This window comes from Heloderma suspectum, chromosome 6, assembly GCF_057233095.1.
Source record: "Heloderma suspectum isolate Gila_16-S chromosome 6, 16-S_ref, whole genome shotgun sequence".
In the NCBI taxonomy this organism is placed as follows: domain Eukaryota; kingdom Metazoa; phylum Chordata; class Lepidosauria; order Squamata; family Helodermatidae; genus Heloderma; species Heloderma suspectum.
Genome location: NC_139463.1, coordinates 85,712,456 through 85,736,711, shown reverse-complemented (window position 1 = coordinate 85,736,711; position 24,256 = coordinate 85,712,456). Strand labels below are relative to the sequence as shown.

The 24,256-nt window shown below is 47.1% G+C and overlaps 1 protein-coding gene across 1 annotated transcript in view; it reads right to left on the bottom strand.

Annotated features, from left to right (window-relative positions):
- LOC146341677 (scavenger receptor cysteine-rich domain-containing protein DMBT1-like) overlaps positions 1-24,256 on the bottom strand; it is a 67,538-nt gene that overhangs the window by 26,710 nt on the left and 16,572 nt on the right. Inside the window, exon 17 of the mRNA XM_084805152.1 lies at positions 22,004-22,081. Within this exon, the coding sequence (XP_084661278.1) occupies positions 22,004-22,081 (78 nt within the window). The remainder of the gene's footprint in view (positions 1-22,003; positions 22,082-24,256) is intronic.

Here is a 24,256-nt window from a genome sequence, read left to right as displayed (position 1 = left end):
TTGTGATGTTCCTTGTACAAAAAGAAGCTGCTGCTGATGAAGTAGTAGGGACAGCTGCAGGAGATACATATGAGGAGAAAATTTATTTGTTTGTTTGTTTATTTATTTTAATTTCTATGCCACCCAATAACTGAAGCTCTCTGGGCGGTTCACAAAAATTAAAACCAAATGGCACACAATAAAACAATTTAAAATATATAGAACATTAAAACCACAATAATACAACCAGAATAAAACCTAGCAGCAGCGCAGGAATTTAAAATACAGATTTAAAATGGCAAAGCTAAAAGTCTAGGAGCTAAAATGCCTGGGAAAATATAAAGGTCTTCACCTTGCGCTGAAAGGAATACAATGTAGGTGCCAGGCGAACCTCACTAGGGAGCTCATTCCACAGCTGGGGTGCCACAGCAGAAAAAGCTCTCCTCCTAGTAGCCACCCGCCTGCCTCACTTTCTTTGGCAGGGGCTCACAGAGAAGGGCTGCTGAGGATGATCTTAAGGTCCAGGCAGGCACATATGGGAGGAGGCGATCCTTCAGATAACCTGGCCCCAAGCTGTTAAGGTCTTTGAATGTTAATACCAGCACTTTGAATCGGGCCCGGAAATGGACTGGCAGCCCGTGCAGCTGAAAAAGTACTGGTGTAATATGAGCTCGCTGGCCAGTCCCTGTTAACAATCTTGCTGCCCTATTTTGGACCAGCTGAAGTTTCCGGACCATTTTCAAAGGCAGCCCCACATATAACACATTGCAGTAATCCAGACGAGAAGTTATCAGAGCATGGATAACTGTAGCTAGGCTGTCTCTGTCCAGATAAGGGCATAGCTGGTATACCAGCCTAAGCTGATAAAAAGTGCTCCATGCCACTGAGTTAACCTGTGCCTCAAATGACAGTTCTGGATCCAAGAGCATCCCCAAACTACAAACGTGATCCTTTAGGGGGAGTGCAACCCCCTCCAGAACAGTTTGAATATCACCTAGCTGGGCAGATGAACCACCCACTAACAGTACCTCCATCTTGTCTGGATTGAGTTTCAGTTTATTGGCCCTCATCCAGTCCATTACTGTGCCCAGGCACTGATTCAGAACAGCCTTCCTCACCTGGGTTTGATGAGAAAGACAGGCAGAGCTGGGTGTCATCCGCATATTGATGGCACCTCAGCCCACACACCTCCAGATAACCTCCCCTAGCAGTTTCATGTAGATGTTAAACAGCATGGGAGATGAAATAGAGCCCTGTGGAACCCCATGGCACAAGTGCCATGGCACAGAGCAATAATCCCCCAGCACCACCTTCTGGAATCGGCCATCCAAGCAGGAGCGGAACTACTGCAGTGCCTCCAACTCCCAACCCAGACAACCTATCCAGAAGGATACCATGGTCAATGGTATCGAAAGCTGCTGAGAGGTCCAGGAGAATCAACAGGGTCATACTCCCCCGTCCTTCTCCCGGCAGAGGTCATCCCACAGGGTGACCAAGGCAGTTTCCATTCCAAAACCAGGCCTGAAGCCTGACTGAAATGGATCTAGATAATCCGTTTCATTCAACAGTGCCTAGAACTGTACTGAAACCACCCCCTCAAGCACCTTGCCGAGGAAGGGGATGTTGGCCACTGGCCTATAATTGTTAACATCCTCCAGGTCTAGGTTAGGCTTTTTCAGAAGTGGTCTAATTACTGCCTCTTTTGAAGTGGCAGGCAGCACTCCCTCTCTCAAGGAGGAATTTACAACCTCCTGGACCCAACCGGACATCCCCTCCTTGTTTGATTTAATAAGCCATGAAGGGCAAGGGTCAAGCACACAAGTGGTTGCTCGGACTTGGCCAAACACCTCAGGCCTCAGTAACTGAAACTCATCCAATAAAACTGGACCAGACGGTGCTCTCAACACCTCTACCAATGGAACTACACTAATCGTGGTGTCCAATTCATGACGAATCTGAGTGACTTTATCTTCAAAGTGCCTTGCAAACTCATCACAGCGTGCCACCAAGGGTTCTGCCATCTCCCTCCCTGGCCCAGAATGTAACAGGCCATGAACCTCTCAGGAAATCTCTGCTGGATGACACTGAGAAGATGCAATACTGGTGGAAAAGAACTGTCTCTTTGCCACCCTCACCGCCACAGAGTAGGCTCAATAGTGAGCTCTTACCTGTGTTCGGTCAGACTCAGCACGAGTTTTCCTCCACCTGCGTTCTAGCCGTCTCCCCTCTTGCTTCATTGTCCTCAGCTCAGGTGTATACCAAGGAGCTGGCTGGGCTCTGCTCAGACGGAGAGGGCACTTGGGCGCGTTTGTGTCAACTGCCCGAGTCATCTCTGCATTCCACAGAGCGACCTGGGCTTCGACAGGAGCACCAGCCATACCAGCAGGAAAATCCCCCAGAGCCCTCTGGAATTCATCGGAATCCATTAGCCTCCGGGGGCAGGCCATTTTAATAGGTCTCCCACCCTTGCAGAGGGGGAAGGCTGCCAGGAGTCTAAACCTCAACAGGAAGTGATCTGACCATGACAAAGGGACAGATGTTAATTCCTCCACTTTCAGATAACCATCCTCCTGCCCAGTTGAGAAAACCAGATCAAGCATGTGTCCTTTTATATGCATTGGGCCAATGACATTTTGGGACAGCCCCATCGTTGTCATGGCGGCCATGAAGTCCTGAGCCGCCCCGGATACAGCAGCCTCGGTATGGAAGTTGAGATCCCCCAGGACCATCATCCTGGGGGTCCTCAACACCAAGTCCGAGACCACCTCCGTCAGTTCAGGCAAGGAGTCTGATGGGCAGCGGGGTGGGCGGTACACCAACAGAATCCCTAATCTGTCCTGGATACCCAGCACAAGGTACAAACACTCAAGATCTGCACTCAAATAAGCAGGAAGCCTAGAGAGGGAGATTGAATTCCTATAGACCACGGCAACCCCCCGTGTTGGTGCTGCACTGAGTACGCAGGAGGGCACAGCTGGGAGAGAGTGACCCCTCCCAGTTCCCAGTAATACATACCAGGTCAGCCCCCTCATCCACAATCAAATCATGGATGAGTAGAGATGGACGAAAGGGACTTACCTGGTCCCGCAGCTTGCTTCGCGGTAGGGGGGAGGCGCTTCGTTTCTCCCCCCGAAGTTCAGGCGAGGGGGGGAGGTGCCCCGCCTCGCCCGGCCGAAATTCAGGCCAGGGGGGAGGCGCCCCATCCCTCACCGCCGAAATTCAGGCTGGGGAGGAGCGCCCCGTCTACCCGGCCGCAAAAAAAAAAGTAAAGTAAAAACAAACACACACACACCCGTGATAGGCTACGTAATGATTTACGTAGCCTATCACGGCTAGATTTCCAAAGTCAGCCTTGATAGGCTACGTAAATCGTCACATAGCCTATCATGGGTGACTTTGAAAAAAAAGAAAAAAAAAGTTCATATGCAAGTGGCGGCGCCCATGGGGCGCCGCCATTTGCATTCCTTAGTTTGGCACGTCTAGTCTACGTAAAGATTTGTGTAGACTATAGTGAAAATAAGGGAACGCTATTTGCATACACACTTTTTTTTCCCCAAAGTCACCCGTGATAGGCTACGTGACGATTTACGTAGCCTATCATGGCTGACTTTGGAAATCTAGCCGTGATAGGCTATGTAAATCGTTACATAGCCTATCATGGGTGTGTTTGTTTGGTTTTTTTACTTTCCTTTTTTATTTTGAAATGGCGGCGGCGGCAGCTGGTCAGAAGACCGGCTGCCGCCACCGCCTCTACCAAAACGCCGCTGGGACCCGCCGCCAAGAGGGACATTCGCACGAGGTAAGTCCCATCCCGGGGGGGGCGGGGGGCCGGCGGAGAATTTCACCACCAATTTCGGGGGGCTGAATGCGTTGGCATTCGGCCTCCCGGAGATTCGTGGAGAAATTCTCCGCCATCCCTTTATTTTGGGCTGACCTGGCATTCAGCAGCAGTACCACCAGACTAGGGATGTACGAATCCCTTACCTGGTTCCGGTCGGAGCATCCACTGGGCGGGGGAGGCAATCCATTCCTCCTCCCGCAATCCTTGACGGGGGGGAGGCGATCTGGTCCTCCCCCCCGGAGTCCTGCCTGGTCAGCTCCACTCCATGGCCATGCCGCAGAGCCACCAGCCAGGCCAATCTGCAGCATAGCCTCCAGCTGCTGCCGGGGTGGTGCGGACGCAAATGGCGTCCCGTTGCGTCCCTACAGTATCCCATGATAGGCTACATAAATATTTATGTAGCCTATCACAGCTAAAGCAGGGACGCAAATGGCTTTGCCATTTCTCTTTTCTGTGATAGGCTACATAAATACTTACGTAGCCTATCACGGCTGCCTGCAAGCACGCAAATGGCGGCTGCTACGACGGCTGCCATTTCCTGCTGCAGCAGCCCGGCAGCGGCTGGCCGGGAGACCAGCCGGAGCTGCTGCCACCGCATCCACCCCAGGTAAGCTCTGTCCCGGAGGGATTCTGCGGGGGGGGGGCAGGGGGCGGGAGGCCGTTCCGCCACAGATTCTGGGGCGGATTTTTTAGAATCCGGCCTCACTGGAGTCTGTGGCGGAATTCTCTGACATCTCTACACCAGACCCAAGGGCAGACTGGTAAGGTCGCCAGGAACCATCATGTTGGGGGAAGAACCAGAAGATGGGACAGCTGTAAAGTGTCTAGCCCCTCCTCTCCTCAGCTGTCCTGTTAATCCCCCAATGCCATACCTCCCCCTGCCCGTGACCACAGTTATGGTGGCACCTCCATGACCCCCTGAGTTGCTCAATAGTCCTCCCAGGCACTTATTAAAATGTTAAGATATAAAATATACTACAATATAAAAGAATATAAAAGATAAAAGAGATAAAAGAGAACAGCAGCTAAGAAGGAGCAGATAAAATCTCTGTTTGCCCCTTTCTCCCTGGTCTTTAAAGCTGCTGCCCTCTGCTGCTGCTATTTGCTGCTGGTATCTGTGGCTGCTGGTGTCTCTGGAGAGGTGGTGGGTGGGTCTTCATGTGCTGCTCCATTCGTCTCCAAGTGCGACGCTAAGTGCGCACTTAGCGTCACACTTGGTGCGACGCCGAGGTGCTGCCTCTGGCAGCCCCGCCTTAAGTGCCTGTTTGCCAGGGGCAGAAACAGGCTCAGGGTCCACCTGGTGCAGCTGGCTGGTCCTCTTTCCCCACAAGCTCCTTCCCGAACAGCCTCTGGCAGCCCCACCTTCCCACTGAAGAGAGCACAGAGCTCATTTAACAGCATCATGGCCATACTCCTCTAACACCTTTGCATTAACACAACATTCTGAGCAGATCCATGCCTTGTGAGACCAATTAGTGCTTGCTGAGTGGCTTGTCATGACATGTTTGCAAGAAACTGCAGATAAAATCACTCATGTCTGCTTCAACTGAACTCTCCCTCTACCTTAGTAGTGTCCCCCATCTAGTAACTGTGCATGTGGTTTCTTTTTCCTTGGTACAGAACTTGGCATTTATTCCTTATTACCTGAGGTGTGGATTTCTGAAGTGGTCTGTAACCATCCTTCCACAGTGGGCAAGGCTGCCATGTTGGTAGGAGTGGCTTCAAATAAATTAATGGAAAATAGTGGTTTTTTTCATATTCAATAAAAGCTCCTAACCATAGTGACATTTAATGTCCATAAGACAACTCAACTGCTAGAAGGACAACAAAATAATGAGGATGTGAATGAACGCATTGTTGATCAACTTACATGTGCACACAATGGCAGCATCTTCTCCATGATTGCAGTTATGTTCTCCCCAAGAGCTTTCTGGGCATTGACTGAGTGCTGGTTCTGTACCTGTGCACTGGACTTCATTGAACCAGATGGGACCAGCTCCCCTTCCAAATTGTGGTTTTCTTGGGGCTGATCTTTCAACACTGCAGCCAAGCTGCAGGCATACAACTCTGGCATCCCTTATATCCCATTGATCATCACTAAAGGGGGCTGTTCACCACCACCACTGCCACCCACAGACTCTTGCAACATCTCTAGTAGTTACTGAAGATAATCTCTCTCTAGGATGTGTTCTATAGCTCTATATCTCCAGGTGTAGCTAATTCCCATCTGTCCATCTATTATATATTTATGTATTTGTCGACAGCAAGAAAATTGAATTATGTGAGTAATGGCACTGCAAACCCCCAACTCTTCTAAAATCTAATATTCCACATTACCTGAGGTATGGCTTTGTGAAAGGTCGTTCAGTACCCATTCTTCTACAGTGGATGAGGTTGCTGTGTCATCAGGGATGGCTTCAAATATGAATGATAATTAGAGGTTATTTTTATGTTGAGCAAAAGCTCTCACCCATACAATGACATTTAGTGTCTATATGATCTCTGTGATGTTCCTTGTACAAAAGGAAGCTGATGGTGATGAAGTAGCAGGGATGGCAGCAGGAGAAACATATGAGGAGAAATCCCACTGAAGAGAGCACAGAGCTCATTTAAGGGCAACATGGCCATACTCCTCTAACACCTTTGCATTAACACAACATTATGAGCTGATCTATGCCTTGCGAGACAGATTAGCGCTTGCCGAGTTGCTCATCATGTCATAAGTGCAAGAAACTGCAGATAAAATCATTCTCGTCTGCTTCAGCTGAACTCTCCCTCTACCTGAGTTGAAGTGCAATCCCATGAGACCCCGAGGCCCTGTTTTATTCTGATTTTCAGTTACTGTGATCTAACATATGGATTAGATCTTTCAGCTATTGACTATATCCTCCTCTGTCCTGAACAGAATTTCCTGAGAATAGGTGATGTTGTATGGTGGACTCAGGGGGGCTGGTTGAATGTGCTGGGGAAATGGGCTGTGGGGGGTAGTGATACTTGGATTTAATCTATAGCTCCATATCTCCAGCCATGGCAAGGTTCCATCCATCCATTTTTTTCTGAATTTATGCCTTTGTTGACTGCAGAAAAACTAAAGTGTGGGAGTAATGGAATTACAAAAACCCGGATTTTGCAAGTTGTCTGACTCTCATACAATACAATATTCCTTATTACCTGAGGTGTGAAGTTCTGAAATGGTCTGTAGCCATCCTTCCACAGTGGGCAAGGCTGCCATGTTGGGAGGAGCTGCTTCAAATCAAAGAGTGGAAAATAGTGATTTTTTTCCCCACATTCAACAAAAGCTCCTAATCATAGTGACATTTAGTGTACATAAAATAACTCAACTGCTAGAAAGACAAAGATGGGAAAAGGATTGTGTCTTCTGTGGATGACCATTTGCAAAGATGCCTCCACAAATGCCAATGGACTGGAGTCTTTCATCCCAGTGCAAAGAGCAGGATTTTTGGAAGGATTTCCTCACATATTAATGTTTCTTTTCACATGCATTTTGCAAAATGTACACATCAATTGTGAGCATTTTTTGAATGTTTGCATTTTCTCGCTTTGACAAAAGCCTATTCATGTAAAATTTTCAAACCTATGCACTTTTTCATAAACACATTTTCAAATGAACTCATTTTTCAAAGGCTTTTTTTTGTTTTTGACATGAATCACAGTGCAAGTACATTAATGCACAGTGCATAAAACTGAATCCTACGGGGAAGGGAGACGTAAAGTTGGGGGTAACAATGGATGTAGGCTCATGCACTGCAATGGAGGGAACAGCTCTAATAGTGCCCAGTAATAGCCTTCAGACACATGTAGGAAGGAAGCCAGACTATGAAGCACATGGTCTTCGATGTCTATATACTAATGCCCAGAGTCTGGGAAACAAACAGAACGAACTTGAACTCTTAATACAAGAGGGAAATTATGACTTGATAGTATAACTGAGACTTGGTGGGATGACTCTCATGACTGGAATACAGCAATTGAAAGATATAACTTCTTCAAAAAGAACAGGAGGAACAGAAAGGGAGATGGGGTTGCGCTGTATGTGAAAAATACATATCTAGGGATGTACGAAACTCACTTACCTTTTCGCAGATGTGATTTGCGGTGGGGCGGGAGGTGCTCTGCCCCTCCCCCCGGAATCCTCGACGGGGGGGGGAGGCGATCCAGTCCTCCTCCCCAGAATCCTGCCTGGCCGGCTCTGCTCTGTGGCGGCTCCACGGAGCAGCCGGCCAGGGCCGTCCGCAGCCGGACTTCTGGCTGTGGACAGGCTGCTGCGGACGCAAATGGTGGCCGCTGTAGCGGCCGCCATTTGCGTCCAGCCAGGCTGCCGTGATAGGCTACGTAAGTATTTACGTAGCCTATCATGGCAGGCCAAAAAACAAAACAAAACAGCATACGCAAATGGCGGCGGCTACGACGACCGCCATTTGCGTTCCCTATTTTTCGCCATTTTAGCCTATGTAAATACGTATGCTATTACAGTGAAAAAAAGAAATGCAAATAGCTCCCACTACGCTATTTGCATTCCCTTTTTTTCACTGTAATAGCTTACATAAATATTTACATAGGCTAAAATAGTGAAAAAAAGGGAACGCAAATGGCGGCCACCATAGCCACCGCCATTTGCATACGCTGTTTTTTTTTTTGCTTGCCGTGATAGGCTACGTAAATACTTACGTAGCCTATCACAGCAAACAGCAGACGCAAATGGCGGCTGCAGCAGCCGGTTGAAAAACCAGCCGCCACCACCGCTGGAGCTGCCGCCAGAGCCGCTGCTGCCGGAACATCCGCCCCAGGTAATCTTCGTCCCAGGGTGGAATCCACGGGGGGTGGGAGGCCGTTCCGCCATGGGTTTCGGGGCCTCACTTAAATCCGTGGCGGAATTGTCTGCCATCCCTATAGTATCTCTGCACAGAAATACAAGAGGATGAGCTTGGTAGCCCCATCGAGAGCATTTGGATAAAAATACATGGAGCAAAGAATAAAAGGAACCTGGTGGTCGGAGTCTACTACCAGCCACCCAATCAAGGAGAAGACGAGGATGAAATTTTGAAAAGCAAATAGCCAATGTTTTAAGGAAGCATGATGTAGTAGTAGGGATGGCGGAGAATTCCGCCACAGATTTCAGTGAGGCCGAATGCCAGTGCATTCAGCCCCCCGAAATCCATGGCAGAACGGCCTGCCCCCCGGCCCCCCGTGGATCCCCCCCCGGGACGAGACTTACCTGGGGCGGATGTTCCGGACGGCGGCGGCTCCAGCGGCGGCTTTGGTGGTGGCGGCGGCGGCAGCTGGTCTTCCAACCGGCTGCCGCCACCACCATTTGCAATCTGGTCTTTTTCTTTTTTTTACCCAGACGTGATAGGCTATGTAGCCTATCACTTCTGGGTAAAAAAAAAATTAAAAAAATGGCGTACGCAAATGGCGGCAGCTACGGCAGCCGCCATTTACGTTCCTTATTTTTCACCATTTTAGTCTACATAAATATTTACGTAGACTATTACGACGAATCAAAAAGGAACGCAAATAGTGTCCACTATGCTATTTGTGTTCCCCTTTATTTTCGCCGTAATAGTCTACGTAAATATTTACGTAGACTAAAATGGCGAAAAATAAGGAACGCAAATGGCGGCCGCCGTTGTTGTTGTTGTCCAGTCGTTCAGTCATGTCCGACTCTTCGTGACCCCATGGACCATAGCACGCCAGGCCTTCGTGGCCTGCGCTCTCTCCCGGAGTGTGCTCAAGTCCATATTCATTGCATCGGTGATGCTATCTAGCCATCTCATCCTCTGCCGTCACCTTCTCCTTTTGCCTTCAATCTTTCCCAGCATCAGTGACTTTTCCAGGGAGTTTTCTCTTCGCATTAGGTGGCCAAAATATTTGAGCTTCAGCTTCAGTATCTGTCCTTCCAATGAGCACTCAGGGTTGATTTCCTTTAGGATGGACTGATTTGACCGCCTTGCAGTCCAGGGGACTCGTAAGAGTCTTCTCCAGCACCACAGTTCGAAAGCATCAATTCTTCGGCGCTCAGCCTTCCTTATAGTCCAGCTCTCACAGCCATACGTTACTACTGGGAAAACCATAGCTTTGATTAGACGGACCTTTGTCAGCAAGGTGATGTCTCTGCTTCTTACTATGCTGTCTAGGTTTGCCATAGCTTTCCTCCCAAGGAGCAAGCGTCTTTTAATTGCATGGCTACAGTCACCATCTGCGGTGATCTTGGAGCCCAAGAAAATAAAATCTGTCACTGCTTCCATTTATTCTGCTTCTATATGCCAGGAAGTGATGGGGCCAGATGCCATGATCTTCGTTTTTTTAATGTTGAGTTTCAAACCAGCTTTTGTACTCTCCACTTTCACCCTCTACAAGAGGCTCTTTATATCCTCTTCGCTTTCTGCCATTAGGGTAGTATCGTCTGCGTATCTGAGGTTGTTGATAATTCTCCCAGCAATCTTAATTCCGACCTGTGATTCATCCAACCCGGCGTTTCTCATGATGTACTCTGCATATAAGTTAAATAAGCAGGGCGACAATATGCAGCCTTGTTGTACTCCTTTCCCAATTTTGAACCAATCGGTTGTTCCATGTCCGGTTCTTACTGTTGCTTCTTGACCCTCATACAGGTTTCTCAGGAGACAGGTAAGGTGGTCTGGTACTCCCATCTCTTTAAGAATTTGCCACAGTTTGTTGTGATCCACACAATCAAAGGCTTTAACATAGTCAATGAAGCAGAAGTAGACGTTTTTCTGGAATTCTCTTGCTTTCTCCATGATCCAGTGAATGTTGGCGATTTGATCTCTAGTTCCTCTGCCTCTTCGAAACCCAGCTTGTACTTCCGGTAGTTCTCAGTTCACATAGTGCTGAAGCCTAGCTTGTAGGATTTTGAGCATAACCTTGCTGGCATGTGAAATGAGCACAATTGTATGGTAGTTTGAACACTCTTTGCCATTGCCCTTCTTTGGAATTGGAATGTAAACTGACCTTTTCCAGTCTTGTGGCCATTGTTGAGTGTTCCAAAGTTGTTGGCATATTGAGTGCAACACTTTAACAGCATCATCTTTTAGGATCTTAAATAGCTCAGCTGGAATACTGTCATCTCCACTAGCTTTGTTGTTAGTAATGCTTCCTAAGCCGTAGCCGCCATTTGCATACGCGTTTTTTTCTTTTTACTTTGCTGTGATAGGCTACGTAAATATTTGCGTAACCTATCATGGTTAAATACAGGGACACAAACGGTGGCGGCTACGGTAGCCGCCATTTGTGTCCCTGCTGCCCAGCCGGAGCCAGCCGGGCAGGACTCCAGGAGGAGGGATGGAGCGCCTCCCCCCTGTCGAGGATTCTGGGGGGGGGACGGAGCGCCTCCCCCCCATCGCGAAGCAGATCCACGAAACAGTAAGTGACTTTCGTACATCCCTATTTAATAGTAATGGGGGACTTCAATTTGCCTGATACTTGTTGGGAGACAAATTCTGCAAAACATGCCCCCTCCAGGAAATTCCTGACGTGTGGCGGATAACTTCCTCCTACAGAAAGTAGAGGAAGGAACTAGAGGATTGGCTATCTTTGACTTGATCGTAACCAACAGAGATGACTTAATGGATAAAGTAGCAGTTACAGGAACTCTGGGGGAAAGCGACCATGTTGTACTTGAGTTCTTGGTTCTAAGGGAAGCAAAAGCCGAGTGTAGTCAAATGTGTACACTGGATTTGAGGAAAGCTGATTTTAATAAACTCAGAGCAATGATCAGTAATGCCCCATGGCAAGCGACTCTAATGAGAAAAAGAGTCCAAGGTGGGTGGGAGCTTTTAAAAAAGGAAATTCTCAAGGCACAATCACAAACAATTCCAACAAGAAGCAAAGGTGGAAGACAACAGAAGAAGCCAATGTGGCTTCACAAAAAGCTTAGAGATGACCTGAAAACAAAAAAGGACACATATAGGAAGTGGAAAGAAGGCCAAGTAACAAAGGAAGAGTACAGGCAGGTAGCCCAGAATTGCAGGGATGGCATCAGGAAGGCTAAAGCTGAGAAGGAGCTGAGGTTAGCGAGGGATGCTAAAAACAACAAAAAGGCTTTCTTTAGCTATGTGCATAGTAAAAGGGAGAGGAAAGAAATGGTGGTTCAGCTATTAAATAAGGATGGCAAAATAACAGATGACCAAGAAAAGGCAGAGGTGCTCAATTCCTACTTTGGCTCAGTCTTCTCCCAAAAGAGGGTCTATGACCCCCCTGGCAAAGGCGAAGTACTGGATGAAGGGGCAGGATCGCAGCTTGAGATCAATAGGCATACGGTCAAGGAACACCTAATTACTTTGAATGAGTTCAAATCTCCAGGGCCAGATGAACTGCACCCAAGAGTAATAAAGGAACTGGCAGAAGAACTCTCAGAACCGCTGTCTATTCTCTTTGGGAAATCATGGAGGATGGGGGAAGTGCCAGATGACTGGAGGAGGGCTAATGTTGTTCCTATCTTCATAAAGGGTAAAAAGGAGGAACCTGAGAACTACAGACCAGTCAGTCTGACATCAATCCCTGGGAAAATTCTGGAGCAGATGATAAAGCAATCCATCTGGAAGCACCTTGAAAACAATGCCGTGATTACTCCAAGCCAACATGGATTTGTCAAGAACAAATCTGACGAATCTGATCTCATTTTTTGATCAAGTCACCTCCCTTGTGGACTGTGGGAATTCTGTGGACATAAGATACCTTGACTTCAGCAAAGCTTTCGACAAAGTGCCCCATGATATCCTGATGAGCAAAGTAGCCCAAAGTGGGCTAGATGAAACAACTATCTGGTTGATTCACAGTTTGCTACAGAATCGGACTCAAAGAGTGCTTATCAATGGGACCTTCTCAAACTGGGGAGAGGTAACGAGTGGGGTACCGCAGGGCTCAGTCCTGGGCCCAGTGCTCTTCAACATTTTTATGAATGACTTGGAGGAGGAGGTGCAGGGAATGCTGATCAAATTTGCAGATGACACCAAATTGGGCAGGATAGCTAATACTTTGGAAGACAGAAACAAAATTCAAAGTGATCTGGATAGACTGGAGCGCTGGGCAGAAAACAACAGAATGACATTTAATAGGGATAATTGCCAAGTTCTGCACCTACGAAAAAGAAACCAAAGGCACAGTTACAAGATGGGGGATACGTGGCTCAACAACACTACAAGCGAGAAGGATCTTGGAATTGTTGTCGATCACAAGCTGAATACGAGCCAACAATGTGATGTGGCTGCAAAAAAAGGCAAATGCTATTTTGGGCTGCATTAATAGAAGCATAGCTTCCAAATCCTGGGAAGTACTAGTTCCCCTCTACTCAGCACTGGTTAGGCCTCATCTGGAGTACTGTGTCCAGTTCTGGGCACCACACTTTAAGAAGGATGCAGACAAACTGGAGAGGGTTCAGAGGAGGGCAACAAAGATGATCAGGGGACTGGAAACAAAGCCCTATGAAGAGAGACTGAAAGAACTAGGCATGTTTAGCCTTGAGAAGAGAAGACTGAGGGGAGATATGATAGCACTCTTCAAGTACTTGAAAGGTTGTTACAGAGAAGAAGGCCAGGATCTCTTCTCGATCATCCCAGAGTGCAGGACACGGAATAATGGGCTCACGTTACAGGAAGCCAGATTCTGGCTGAACATCAGGAAAAACGTCCCGACTGTTAGAGCAATACGACAATGGACCCAATTACCCAGGGAGGTGGTGGGCTCTCCCACACTGGAGGTCTTCAAGACGAGGCTGGACAGCCATCTGTCAGGGATGCTCTGACTTGGATTCCTGCATTGAGCAGGGGGTTGGACTCAATGGCCTTGTAGGCCCCTTCCAACCCTACTATTCTATGATTCTATGATTCCAAGACGGTGACCCAGACCAGCTGCTGCCAGGTAGGTTCCATCCTGGGGGAGGATTTTGGGGGGTGTCGGGGGGGCTAGTCCATTCCGTCATGGACTCCAGGGGGCCAGATTCCAAAGAATCCGGCCTCACTGGAGTCTGTGGCGGATTTCTCCGCCCTCTCTAATCAAAATGCCCCATGGAGCAGCAGGTTGTTCTGTGTAGGAATTTGTCATTTCCATTATCCTTCCCCTTACAATTTGCTTCTCAATGTGATTTTGCCTATTCTTGCTTAACCCAACATTGTTTTGGAAGTGAAATGGGTGAACCATTTTTTGTTGATACTGAAAATAATCTCTCTCTATGATGTGTTCTAGAGATCCATATCTCCAGCTGTGGCCATCCATGCATTCTGCATTTCTTTCTTTATTACCAGCAGGAAAATTAAGTCATGTGAATAATTTCATTGCAAACCAGGGATGTCAGAGAATTCCACCACGGATCTCGGTGAGGCCGAATGCCAGTGCATTCGGCCCCCCGAAATCCGTGGTGGAACAAAAGCCCCCCCACCCCCTGCAAAAGGCGCGTGAAACGGGACATCTACCTGCTGCCGTTCACTCTGACTTGTGAATGGTGGCCGCAGCCGCCATTCGCTTCATCACTATAGCCGTGTTAGGCTACGTAAATACTTACGTAGCCTATCAAGGCTAATGCAGGGACACCATTTGCATCCCTGCAGAAGCCGTGATAGGCTGCGTAAATATTTACATAGCCTATCACGGCAAAACAACAACAACAACAGCGAATGCAAATGGCGGCGGCTACGGCTGCCGCCATTTGCGTTCCCTTTTTTTTTTGCCGTGATAACCTACGTAAATATTTACGTGGGCTATTATGGTAAAAGAGGGGTGCAAATGGCTTAGTGGCTGCCATTTGCGTTCCCTTTTTTTCCCGCTGTAATAGGCTACGTAAATATTTACGTAACCTATCACAGCAAAAAAAAAAGGGGAATTCAAATGGCGGCTGCCGTAGCCACCGCCATTTGCGTTCGCTGTTGTTGTTGTTGTTTTGCCGTGATAGGCTATGTAAATATTTACGTAGCCTATCACGGCAAAATACAGGGATGCAAATGGCGGCGGCTACGGCCGCCGCCATTTGCATCCCTTCAGGCTGCCCAGCGGCTGGATGTCTGGCTGTGGACGGCCCTGGCTGGCGGCTCCATGGAATCTCCGCGGAGGAGAGCCGGCCGGAGAGAATTTCGGGGGGAGGGACGGAGCACCTCCTCCCCACTGCAAATGTCACCCTTCGAAAATGTAAGTGACTTTCGTACATCCTTATAAACTCCCCAAATCTTCTAAAATGTAATATTCTTCATTACCAGAGGTATGGCGCTGTGAAGTGTCGATCAGTACCAATTCTTCTACGGTGGCCGAGGTTGCCATATCAGCAGGGATGGCTTAACATATGAAGGAAAATTAGAAATTATTTTCATGTTGAGTAAAAGCTCTCATCCATACAGTGACATTTAGTGTCTATTAAATGTCTGTGAACTTCCTTATACAGAAGTAGGGATGTTAGAGAATTCCGCCACAGTTCCCAGGGAGGCCAAATTCCAGTGAATTCCCCACCATCCCACAAAAGCCCCACGAAATGGAGCCTACCTGGCTCCAGCAGTGGCTCCAGCGGCAGCTCCCGCGGCAGTGGGAGCTCCAGCGGATCCAGCCACTGCTGGCTGCAGCCGCAAATGGCGGCCGCTATGCTGGCTGCCATTTGTGTCCCTGGCAAGCTGTGATAGGCTACGTAAGTATCTATGTAGCCTATCACGGCTCAGAGCAGGGATGCAAATGTCAAAGCAGCCGCCATTTGCGTCCCCGCTTTTGCCACGATAGGCTACATAAATATTTACGTAGCCTATCACGGCAAAAGCAGGGATGCAAATGGCGGCCGCTATGGCATTTGCGTCCCTTCGCTGAGCCGTGATAGGCTACGTAAATATTTACGTAGCCTATCACAGCAAAATTGGGGATGCAAATGGCGTAGCAATTGCCATTTGCGTCCCCACTTTTGTCGTGATAGGCTATGTAAATATTTACGTAGCCTATCACAGCTCAGCGAAGGGACGCAAACGGCGCCATTTGCGTCCGCAGACCTCCTGTGTGGATGCACCCAGCTGACGGCTCCGCGGAGTCGCCACGGAATGGAGCCAGCTGGGGTAGGATTTCGGGGGGAGGTACAGAGCGCCTCTCCCCCACCACGAATGTAAGTGACTTTCGTACATCCCTATACAGAAGGAAGCTGCTGGTGATGAAGGAGTGGGGACAACAGCAGGAGAAGCAACCTCAGGGCAGGGAAGGGAACACAGAGCTCATTTAATGATGACATGGCCATTATCCAGTAACGTCTTTTCAACATCTGCCTAACATTCTGGGCAGATCAAGGCCTTGCAAGACAGATCAAAGCTTGCTGTGCTTTGACCAGGAACAATTCTGGTCAAAACCCAATTCTAGCAATGGCAAGGTTCCAGTTTTCTGATATCCCAGTTATCATCACAGATAGTGCCCCATTCACCATGATGGAACACTTCAACTCTTCCACTGCAGCGACTCAGCATTCATCAACCTGATCTCAACTTGACTGGTGTCTGAGGTGAAACCAACATTTAGGCAAAATCGATTTGAAATGTGGTTAGCATGCAGGAGAAGGATTGTGTCTTCTGTGGATGACCATTTGTAAAGAAGCCACCCCCAGTTCCAATGGACTTTTTCAACCCGATGCAAAGAGGAGGTTTTGGGGGAGGATTTCTTATTTATTAATGTTTGTTGTCATGTGCATTTTGCACAATGTACACCTCAATTGTGAGCAGTCTTGAATTTTTGCATTTTCTCCCTTTGAAGATAATGTCTCTCTAGGATGCGTTCTCTAACTCCAAATCCCCAGCTGAGGCAACATCCCATCCATCCATCTATTCCGAGGTTGTTTCTAGGCCGACAGCAGCAAAATGTACTCATGTGAGCTGTTTCATTGCAACCCCCCCCCACATCTTCTAAAATGTAATATTCCTCATTACCTGAGGTATGGTGCTGTGAAGGGTCGATCAGTACCCAATCTTCCATGGTGGGAGAGGCTCCTGTATCAGCAGGGACAGCTTAGAATATGCATGAAAATTAGAGATTATTTTTATGTTGCATAAAACCTCTCATCCATACAGTGACATTTAGTGTCCATAAGATCACTGTGAAGTTCCTTGCACAGAAGGAAGCTGCTGGTGATGAAGTAGCAGGGACACGAGCCAAAGTCATTTCAGGGTGACATGGCCATTCTTGTCTAATATCTTTGCATTTACCCAACATTCTGAGCGGATCGAGGCCTTGCGAGACAGGTAAGTGCTTGCTGTGCTTTGGACAGGTTCAATTCTGTTCAAAACCCAACTCTAGCCACTTCTGTTCTGAACTGAACCCACTTATGTTCTGACTGAAGATACAACTGAACCCACTTCTATTCTGACTGAAGATAATGTCTCTCTAGGATGTGTTCTCTAACTCCAAATCTACAGCTGAGGCAACGTCCCATCCATTCATCTATTCCGAGGTTCTTTCTTGGCCGACAGCAGCAAAATGTACTCATGTCAGCAGTTTCCCAGGGAAGAGAGCAGAGAGCTCATTTCAGGGTGACATGGCCATTCTTGTCTAACATCTTTGCATTTACCCAACATTCTGAGTGTATCGAGGCCTTGCGAGACAGGTAAGTGCTTGCTGTGCTTTGGCCAGGTTCAATTCTGGTCAAAACCCAACTCTAGCCAAATCTGTTCTGAAATGAACCCACTTCTGTTTTGACTGAAGATACAACTGAACCCACTTCTATTCTGACTGAAGATAATGTCTGTCTAGGATGCGTTCTCTAACTCCAAATCTCCAGCTGAGGCAACATCCCATCCATCCATCTATTCCAAGGTTGTTTCTTGTCTGACAGCAGCAAATTGTACTCATGTGAGCAGTTTCATTGCAACCCCCCCCCCCACATCTTCTAAAATGTAATATTCCTCATTACCTGAGGTATGGTGCTGTGAAGGGTCGATCAGTACCCAATCTTCCACGGTGGGAGAGGCTTCTGTATCAGCAGGGACAGCTTAGAATATGCATGAAAATTAGATATTATTTTTATGTTGCATAAAACCTCTCATCCATACAGTGACATTTAGTGTCCATAAGATCGCTGTGAAGTTCCTTGCACAGAAGGAAGCTGCTGGTGATGAAGTAGCAGGGACACAAGCCGGAGGAGCAAGCTCAGGAGAAATCCCAGGGAAGAGAGCAGAGAGCTCATTTCAGGGTGACATGGCCATTCTTGTCTAACATCTTTGCATTTACCCAACATTCTGAGCAGATCGAGGCCTTGCAAGACAGATAAGTGCTTGCTGTGCTTTGGATGAATGGATGGGATGTTGCCTCAGCTGTAGATTTGGAGTTAGAGAACACATCCTAGAGAGACATTATCTTCAGTCAGAATAGAAGTGGGTTCAGTTGTATCTTCAGTCAGAACAGAAGTGGAAGCTGTGGAATATTACATTTTGGAAGATGTGGGGGGGGGTTGCAATGAAACTGCTCACATGAGTACAATTTGCTGCTGTCGGCCAAGAAACAACCTTGGAATAGATGGATGGATGGCCATTCTTGTCTAACATCTTTGCATTTACCCAACATTCTGAGTAGATCGAGGCCTTGCGAGACAGGTAAGTGCTTGCTCTGCTTTGGCCAGGTTCAATTCTGGTCAAAACCCAACTCTAGCCACTTTTGTTCTGAACTGAACCTACTTCTGTTCTGACTGAAGATAATGTCTCTCTAGGATGTGTTCTCTAACCCAAATCTACAGCTGAGGCAACGTCCCATCCATTCATCTATTCCGAGGTTGTTTCTTGGCCGACAGCAGCAAAATATACTCATGTGAGCAGTTTCATTGCACCCTCCCCCCCCACACACACACACATCTTCTAAAATGTAATATTCCTCATTACCTGAGGTATGGTGCTGTGACGGGTCAATCAGTACCCAATCTTCCACGGTGGGCCAGGCTGCCGTATCCGCAGGGACAGCTTAGAATATGCATGAAAAATAGAGATTATTTTTATGTTGCATAAAACCTCTCATCCATTCAGTGACATTTAGTGTTCATAAGATCGCTGTGAAGTTCCTTGCACAGAAGGAAGCTGCTGGTGATGAAGTAGCACGGACACGAGCAAACTCAGGAGAAATCCCAGGGAAGAGAGCAGAGAGCTCATTTCAGGGTGACATGGCCATTCTTGTCTAACATCTTTGCATTTACCCAACATTCTGAGCAGATCGAGGCCTTGCGAGACAGGTAAGTGCTTGCTGTTCTTTGGCCAGGTTCAATTCTGTTCAAAACCCAACTCTAGCCACTTCTGTTCTGAACTGAACCCACTTCTGTTCTGACTGAAGATACAACTGATCCCACTTCTATTCTGACTGAAGATAATGTCTCTCTAGGATGTGTTCCCTAACTCCAAATCTACAGCTGAGGCATCGTCCCATCCATTCATCTATTCCGAGGTTCTTTCTTGGCCGACAGCAGCAAAATGTACTCATGTGAGCAGTTTCCCAGGGAAGAGAGCAGAGAGCTCATTTCAGGGTGACACGGCCATTCTTGTCTAACATCTTTGCATTTACCCAACATTCTGAGCAGATCGAGGCCTTGCGAGACAAGTAAGTGCTTGCTGTGCTTTGGCCAGGTTCAATTCTGGTCAAAACCCAACTCTAGCCAACTATGTTCTGAACTGAACCCACTTCTGTTCTGACTGAAGATACAACAGAACCCACTTCTATTCTGACTGAAGATAATGTCTGTCTAGGATGCGTTCTCTAACTCCAAATCTCCAGCTGAGGCAACATCCCATCCATCCATCTATTCCGAGGTTGTTTCTTGGCCGACAGCAGCAAAATGTACTCATGTCAGCAGTTTCCCAGGGAAGAGAGCAGAGAGCTCATTTCAGGGTGACATGGCCGTTCTTGTCTAACATCTTTGCATTTACCCAACATTCTGAGCAGATCGAGGCCTTGCGAGACAAGTAAGTGCTTGCTGTGCTTTGGCCAGGTTCAATTCTGGTCAAAACCCAACTCTAGCCAAATCTGTTCTGAACTGAACCCACTTCTGTTCTGACTGAAGATACAACAGAACCCACTTCTATTCTGACTGAAGATAATGTCTGTCTAGCATGCGTTCTCTAACTCCAAATCTCCAGATGAGGCAACATCCCATCCATCCATCTATTCCGAGGTTGTTTCTTGGCCGACAGCAGCAAAATGTACTCATGTGAGCAGTTTCATTGCAACCCCCCCCACACATCTTCTAAAATGTAATATTCCTCATTACCTGAGGTATGGTGCTGTGAAGGGTCGATTACTACCCAATCTTCCACGGTGGGAGAGGCTTCTGTATCAGCAGGGACAGCTTAGAATATGCATGAAAATTAGAGATTATTTTTATGTTGCATAAAACCTCTCATCCATACAGTGACATTTAGTGTCCATAAGATCACTGTGAAGTTCCTTGCACAGAAGGAAGCTGCTGGTGATGAAGTAGCAGGGACACGAGCCAAAGTCATTTCAGGGTGACATGGCCATGCTTGTCTAACATCTTTGCATTTACCCAACATTCTGAGCGGATCGAGGCCTTGCGAGACAGGTAAGTGCTTGCTGTTCTTTGGCCAGGTTCAATTCTGTTCAAAACCCAACTCTAGCCACTTCTGTTCTGAACTGAACCCAATTCTGTTCTGACTGAAGATACAACTGAACCCACTTCTATTCTGACTGAAGATAATGTCTCTCTAGGATGTGTTCTCTAACTCCAAATCTACAGCTGAGGCATCTTCCCATCCATTCATCTATTCCGAGGTTGTTTCTTGGCCGACAGCAGCAAAATGTACTCATGTCAGCAGTTTCCCAGGGAAGAGAGCAGAGAGCTCATTTCAGGGTGACATGGCCATTCTTGTCTAACATCTTTGCATTTACCCAACATTCTGAGCAGATCGAGGCCTTCCAAGACAGGTAAGTGCTTGCTGTGCTTTGGCCAGGTTCAATTCTGGTCAAAACCCAACTCTAACCACTTCTGTTCTGAACTGAACCTACTTCTGTTCTGACTGAAGATAATGTCTCTCTAGGATGTGTTCTCTAACCCAAATCCACAGCTGAGGCAACGTCCCATCCATTCATCTATTCCGAGGTTGTTTCTTGGCTGACAGCAGCAAAATATACTCATGTGAGCAGTTTCATTGCACCCCCCCACACACACACACATCTTCTTAAATGTAATATTCCTCATTACCTGAGGTATGGTGCAGTGACGGGTCAATCAGTACCCAATCTTCCACGGTGGGCGAGGCTGCCGTATCATCAGGAACAGCTTAGAATATGCATGTGAAATAGAGATTATTTTTATGTTGCATAAAACCTCTCATCCATACAGTGACATTTAGTGTCCATAAGATCGCTGTGAAGTTCCTTGCACAGAAGGAAGCTGCTGGTGATGAAGTAGCAGGGACACGAGCAAACTCAGGAGAAATCCCAGGGAAGAGAGCAGAGAGCTCATTTCAGGGTGACATGGCCATTCTTGTCTAACATCTTTGCATTTACCCAACATTCTGAGCAGATCGAGGCCTTGCAAGACAGGTAAGTGCTTGCTGTGCTTTGGCCAGGTTCAATTCTGGTCAAAACCCAACTCTAGCCACTTCTGTTCTGAACTGAACCCACTTCTGTTCTGACTGAAGATACAACTGATCCCACTTCTATTCTGACTGAAGATAATGTCTCTCTAGGATGTGTTCCCTAACTCCAAATCTACAGCTGAGGCATCGTCCCATCCATTCATCTATTCCGAGGTTCTTTCTTGGCCGACAGCAGCAAAATGTACTCATGTGAGCAGTTTCCCAGGGAAGAGAGCAGAGAGCTCATTTCAGGGTGACATGGCCATTCTTTTCTAACATCTTTGCATTTACCCAACATTCTGAGCAGATCGAGGCCTTGCAAGACAGGTAAGTGCTTGCTGTGCTTTGGCCAGGTTCAATTCTGGTCAAAACCCAACTCTAGCCACTTCTGTTCTGAACTGAACCTACTTCTGTTCTGACTGAAGATACAACTGAACCCACTTCTATTCTGACTGAAGATAATGTCTCTCTAGGATGTGTTCTCTACAGCTGAGGCAACATCCCATCCATTCATCTATTCTGAGGTTGTTTCTTGGCCGACAGCAGCAAAATATACTCATGTGAGCAGTTTCATTGCACCCCCCCCCCCACACACACACATCTTCTAAAATGTAATATTCCTCATTACCTGAGGTATGGTGCTGTGACGGGTCAATCAGTACCCAATCTTCCACGGTGGGCCAGGTTGTCGTATCAGCAGGGACAGCTTAGAATATGCATGAAAAATAGAGATTATTTTTATGTTGCATAAAACCTCTCATCCATACAGTGACATTTAGTGTCCATAAGATCTCTGTGAAGTTCCTTGCACAGAAGGACGCTGCTGGTGATGAAGTAGCAGGGACACGAGCCAGAGTCATTTCAGGGTGACATGGCCATTCTTGTCTAACATCTTTGCATTTACCCAACATTCTGAGCAGATCGAGGCCTTGCGAGACAGGTAAGTGCTTGCTGTGCTTTGGCCAGGTTCAATTCTGGTCAAAACCCAAGTCTAGCCATAGGAGACATGGTATGCTGTCCCAATGGGCGGTGGCTGAATTTGCTTGGAAAAGGTGGCTGTTGGGGGTGAGGGGCTGAATCAAGGAGTTGTTCTATAGCTCCGTATCTCCAGCCTGCTCAAAATTCCACAGTCCATTTTCAAGACAGGATTGTGTCTTCAGTGGATGATGGTTTGTAAAGAAGCCACCACTAATTCCAATGGACTTTTTCATCCCAATGCTAAGAGCAGGTTTGGGGGGAGGATTTCTTATTTATTAATGTTTGTTGTAATGTGCATTTTGTACAATGTACACTTCAGTTGTGAGCAGTTTTGAATGTTTGCATTTTCTCCCTTTGACAAAACCCTGTTTGTGTAGAACTTTCAAATCTATGCATTTTGTATGCATATATTTTCAGATAGACTCATTTTTGAAAGGCCATTTTCCCGCAAATCACACTTCAGGCTCCGAAGTGTACAGACTTCAGATCGCAGATTGAGATTTAGTATCTGTTTGGTTACAGGACATCCCGTTGGAACCGATGTCTCTCTTGCAGCTTCCCACGGGTTCTCCGTGGGAGCTTTCTCAAACAGAGAAGCTTTTTAAAAGGTTGAAAAACCTTTTCATCTCCCCACTGGAATTAAAAGTGGGGGGCAAAGCAGCTCTGGATAACATCTTGTAGAAAAGTACCCCGAACGAGTTAGTGGGGAGGCTGGATTCCAGAATTATCTCCCCAGAGCTTTACCAACACAAAAAGTTGTTCTGAAACTCCTATTTCATAGGAGAAAACAGGGCTGACGTGTTCCATAATAATATATACTTTAAGAAATATCAACAACTCCTGAGGGATGATTTAAGAAATATTAACAATATTTGAGAACATCGGAGGACCTGCAAGATCTGTTTGAGAGAAACATGACTACACCGAAGAGAAGAAAGGGGCTGGTATTACCGCTAAGTCCCCCCATACCTCCTGTGTCAAAAATTTCAAAAACAGAAGATATAGGGGAATTATTTACTCTGATAAAGGCTTTATCTTCACAATTTACAGAGCAAGCCAAAAGTCTGGATTTAATCCAAAATTCCATCACAGCCTTGCAAGGAGCTATGGGTTTAATTAATGAGTCATGGCAAAAAAAAGGAGATGAAAATTAACGAGCTAGAAGATCGAATGGTAGGGAATGAAACTACGACACAAATATGTTTTAAAAATGTCTCTGACAGAATTTCTCAACTGGAGGCTTTCATGTGAAGATCCAATGTACGTATTATTGGGATTAAAAATCTGTCTAATGATGTAAAATTGCCTATTTTTGTGGATAAACTTTTGCATGAGATACTCCCTATCCCATCAGATTATTTACTTGATATTGAGCAGGCATTTCATGTGCCAAATGCTAAAAGGACTGACTATACCATCATAGTCCAATTTACAAAAGTCTCCACAAAGAATTATATCCTGCGTTTGGCATGAGAGGGTGGAAGCCTTTCCTGGAAACAAGATAAAGATATGTTGTTTCCAGATTACATCAAAGGTAGGGATGTACAAAAGTCACTTACCTTTTCGCAGATGTGATTCGCAGTGTGGGGGGGAAGAGCCTCGTCCCTCCCCCCGGAATCCTCCCTGGCCGGCTCCACTCCACGACGGCTCTGCCCACAACCAGAGTTCCGGCTGTGGACGGGCTGCTGTGGACGGAAATGGCGGCTGCCATAGCGGCCGCCATTTCCGTCCTGCGAAGCTGCCATGATAGGCTACGTAAGTATTTACATAGCCTATCATGGCTATGATGAGGAAGCTAATGGCGGCCGCAGGGCGGCTGCCATTCGCAAGTCAGCACAGACAGCAGCAGGTAAGTGCTCCGTTTTGTGCGCCTTTCTTGGGTTGGGGGGGCGGGGGCTTCGTT